At 42.9% G+C, this 4979-nt stretch overlaps 1 protein-coding gene across 1 annotated transcript; it reads left to right on the forward strand.

Moving 5' to 3' along the window:
• The first annotated feature begins 2742 nt into the window (after nt 1-2742).
• On the forward strand, nt 2743-3361 carry LOC137248514 (trans-1,2-dihydrobenzene-1,2-diol dehydrogenase-like). Its single transcript, XM_067779459.1, has 3 exons — nt 2743-2758; nt 2805-2994; nt 3112-3361. Exons 1-3 carry the CDS (start codon nt 2743-2745, stop codon nt 3359-3361), a joined length of 456 nt encoding a protein of 151 aa, XP_067635560.1.
• The last annotated feature ends 1618 nt before the right edge of the window (nt 3362-4979 follow it).

Here is a 4979-nt window from a genome sequence, read left to right on the forward strand (position 1 = left end):
GCTTCCATTGTTTCAAATATATAATTTGTTTAAATCATAAGGTAATTATTTACTTTAGCTCACAACTGCTAAAACTCGTGCAAAATTATTGGGAGGGGTGTCAAAAGACGTGCTTTGGGCCCAGGATCACAAATTAGAAAATTTTCATGTGGTTGTTGTAATTTTGATGATTTTGTTGAACCCACAAGAAAAGCTGGGTAAAAGTGTTTTGCGCAGATATAGTTTTGGTCTCCAAACCGGTGTTGGACCCACCAGGAAAGGTGTTCCGCGCAAAATTACTTTGGATCCCACCCCCGGTTTCGGAACTCCCCAGGGCCATTTTTCGGTTTTGGAAATATCTTTTGACAGAAACTAATTATTTAATATCCGCTTTCGGATTCGTGGTCCTGGGTTCATAACGCGTTTTTGACACCTCGCAATATTTTTGGACGAGTTTTAGCAGTTGTGAGCTAAAGTAAAGAATTACCATAGCTTCTCCAAACCCAATTGTCAACTTCACCTATCCGTGGCGAGTTCTGTTTCATTAACAGCAGAGGCTCTGCGACCCCGAACTCCTCATGGATCTAGGGGGTGGGATGGCCTAGAAGGTCGCATGTGGCCATAACAAATCGTTCCCGAAAAGGTCGGGCCTGGTACCGGAACGTACCGGATCTGCATCCGGCAAAGGATCATCAACATCGATGACACTCCCCAAGGCCTTCGGAGAGTGTCCTTATCGCTACAACAACAACAATACATCTATTTGAGATCGTTAATTTCTTTTGTCAAATATCTTTATTACTCTGCTTTTGTTGTTGCTGTTGTTGTTGTTGCCTGCTAAATATTCATATTTATAACAGGATTGGCCTCGCGTAGGTGAGTTGCGGAAGCTTTGAATGGGTTGTCAGCGCAATTTATAGCTTCTCCAACCCAATTGTCGACCTCACCTACCCGTGGCGAACCACGTTTCTTTAGCATCCGAGGCATTGGCGACCCCAAGTTCCTCATAGACAGTAGAGCGTGACCGAACAAAATTTATTAGACATAATACTAATATAGAGGTGTATAGGGTGTCAATGTAGGTCTACAAGTCTATAAAATATAGAAAATAAGGTAATGGAACCAAAAACTCCATATTTACACGAAGCCTAAAATAATGGGTCTCTATTATACCTACTTTTGGGCCGATAGTCAAATGTATGTACAATACTTATAAATGTGATTAATAAACCAAGCTATCCAATTTAAAAAATATATTCGCTCAAACCTCTTAAAATTTTAACTATAGACATAAAATAATGTTTAAATTTTTCATATTCAGCCCAATTCTAAACATAAATTCCGTGCGAGTTTTTTTCCCTTCTCCCATTCCTCGTATTCAGAGCTGGGTAAATTCAATTCCATTACATTACCCATTACATTCCTCAGTAATTGGAAAAAGTAATCAATTCCTCTCCTCCACAGCAAAGGAATTGATTACATTTCAATTCCTCAAAAAAAAAAAATACAAAAAGTAATTTCGTTTTTTTGAGACTCGAGTACAAAAAATTGTTTGTTTTTTTTTATAACTTTTAAACTCAAATCTGCGACTGTTTTCCGCCAATCGATCCGCACTCCCCCCGCAGAGCTTCCTTCGGTCAAGAAGGTTTAATGTGGTCATCTTATATCGTTCCCCAGGTGGTCGGGCTTGTACCTTATTAGCGGTTGTTACCGGAACGAACCTGATCTATATTTGGAAAAGAACCATCAACATCGATAAGACTCTATAAATAATAAATAAAGTCGGACCTTTATGCCAAGAATTGCCCAGTGAATCCAGTACTCAAAGAACAGTACCCAAAACTTGCGGAAGAGGAACGCATACTCCCCAGGGAAACGCGAGTTACTCTAGCTCAACTTCGTTCTGGATACTGTAACAGGTTAAACTCTTACTTATCCGGAATCAACCCCGACATACAAAATGTTTGCCCTGCTTGCAATGTGTCCCCACATGACACCAACCATATCTTCAATTGTAATGTGGAACCACAACGCCTCTAAAACCCCTCTCATTATGGTGCACCCCTGTTGAAACAGCAAGTTTCCTTGGACTCCCGTTAGAGGATATTGATGACAATTTGTGATCGGTCGCACCTATTTGGTGGGGCGAAGCACTGCTACAACAACAACATGTCTGTTGGGATGACCAGGTTTTTGGGAATTCAACAGGAATTGTTTGGTTAGCATCTCATTTCTCTCCCTAATGGGGAGTATTCTCGCCTCATTATGTAGATGGTGCTCTGGGGACTTAAGAAGACAGCCCGTGACGGTTCTGAGAGCAGTATTTTGGCATTGGCCGCTCGGTTGTGCTACCTCAGCTTTCGCAGAAATTCATGTCATAAACGTCTGGAGAACTCCCTTTGAACTGCCTTCTAACCTCACGACTTTCTTATGTGTCAATGTCGTGTGGTGCTGGATGTTTCAATTTACTACGAATGTGCATTTTAACATAAAGAACATCTTGATAGATGGGCCTGAAGTTTTATTTATGCTTGATCGATCTCCCAATTTGTGAGGACTCATTGTCCTGAAATTTCAATAAAAATTTGGAAGCAATCTCTCAGAGACCTATTCCTTTCCACCCCCACTTAATTTAACTACAATCTTGCCCGTGTAATTCAGGCGCTTCTCATTTAACACTTGAACTAACTATTTCTGTCAGATAAATTGCCGGTTAACGTAAACCAAGCATTGAACAAAAGTGGTATGTTCACAAAAAGATGCATGTCAGAAACCTCTTGTAGTTATTTACCTTCATGTATCAACTGTAGTCTCCTTCATTCTAGATATTGTCTACATTTCATCACTAAACCCCTTTCACTTGGAAATAAGTCGCATGATGCTGGACCATGGCAAGCATGTACTCTGTGAGAAACCACTTTGTATGAATGAGGATCAAACGTTGCAATTGATAAGACATTCGCATAGCAAAGGCTGTTTCCTTATGGAGGGAATTTGGTCAACGCCCTGGGTGAGGTGCTCAATGTTAATTGCACATTCGGTTTCCCAATGGAAAAAGTCGGCCGTATAATGTAAGTGATGTATGAGTGGATGAGTAAATCATTTACTTATTATCTTTGTATTTCCTCTTAGGCGGCGCAGTCTTGGTGGTGGTGTTACACTTGAATTGGGTGTCTATGCTTTACAGTTCGCATTGTGGATATTCGGCTATTTCCCACAAAATATCATGGCTAATGGTACATTGAATAAAGACGGTGTTGATGAAGAAGCTAATATTGTGCTACATTATGGACCTGATCGGAAAGCTGAACTAATGCTTAGCAGTCTGAAACGATTCGATAATAAAGCAATTATAAAAGGAACCGATGGCACTATGACTTAGCGAGAGAACGTGACCTTATAAGACAGCTTGATCCAGGCGACCCCCAAATAAGGGATATAAACCAACGCATCAGATTGCTTGTGGATGAACACAAGCGGGCGAAATGGGAGGAACACCTAAGAGGTTGTAACCTCTCTACCGGTGTGGGTGAACTTTGGTCCACCGTAAAGTCCCTATCGAATCCGACTAAGCACAAAGACAAAGTTTCCATCGCCTTTGGCGACAAAGTGCTGTCGGACGCGAAAAAATGCGCGAGCGCTTTCTGCCGACAATATATAATGCATCCTACGGTCGACAAAGATAGACGGAGAGCCAATAGACACGCACATAAACACAAATCCAGCGCGTCACCAATCACCATCACCGCTAAAGAGGTTGAGGACGCCATTGGTCGTGCTAAACCATCCAAAGCAGTGGGCCCAGACGGCATAACCATGCCGATGCTTAAAAGCCTAGGGAAAGAGGGTTTCAAATATTTAGCGCATGTCTTCAACCTGTCTCTTTCCACCTTTGTCATACCTGAGAAATGGAAAATGGCCAAGGTGGTCCCGCTACTAAAGCCTGGGAAACCAGCTAACATAGGTGAGTCGTATCGTCCGATATCTCTCCTATCGCTAGTGGCAAAGACGCTTGAAGCAAATTTGCAGCTAGCCCCTGATTAGCATGGCTTCAGAAAACTCCATAGCACTACCACCGCGCTAAATGCCATTAGCACCCAGAAAAATTGCGGTTTAAATCAATACCCCCACCATAGAACAGTACTCGTAGCGCTAGACCTATCAAAAGCTTTTGATACGGTCAACCATGGCTCGTTACTGCAAGACCTGGAAGGGTCTACCCTTCCCCCATGTCTTAAAAGGTGGACCGCAAATTATCTGGGTGGTCGGCAGGCATCGGTGCAATTTAGAAACGAAACATCAAAACCAAGGAGAATTAAACAAGGAGTGCCACAGGGTGGTGTCCTATCCCCACTTTTGTTTAATTTCTACATATATAAGCTACCTTCACCACCGGAAGGAGTCACAATCGTTTCCTACGCCGATGACTGCACAATAATGGCCACAGGCCCAGGCCCAAAGATCGATGCGCTGTGCAATAAAATAAACGGCTACCTTCCTGATCTCTCCAGTTTCTTCGCCTCGCGAAACCTGGCATTATCACCGACTAAATCTTCCGCGACCTTATTTACAACATGGACGTCCCAAATGTCGACCATTTTGAACATCCACGTCGATGGCACTACGCTACCGACTGTCCTACACCCCAAAATCTTGGGTGTGACGTTTGATCAGGATCTACATTTTGGTGAGAACGCAGCCGCAATTGTTCCGAGAATTCAGAGCCGTAACAAAATCCTCAAATCCCTCGCTGGCAGTACTTGGGGAAAAGATAAAGAAACGCTCATGACTACATACAAAGCAATCAGCCAGCCGATTACGTGCTACGCGTCACCCATATGGTCGCCAAGGCTAAAAATCACCCACTGGAAGAAACTACAAGCCTGCCAAAATACTGCTCTCAGAATCGCCACGGGCTGTCTTCTTATGTCCCCAGAACACCATCTGCATAATGAGGCGAGAATACTCCCCATCAGGGAGAGAAATGAGATGCTGACCAA

Source organism: Eurosta solidaginis, chromosome 4 (assembly GCF_040869045.1).
Source record: "Eurosta solidaginis isolate ZX-2024a chromosome 4, ASM4086904v1, whole genome shotgun sequence".
Lineage (NCBI taxonomy): Eukaryota > Metazoa > Arthropoda > Insecta > Diptera > Tephritidae > Eurosta > Eurosta solidaginis.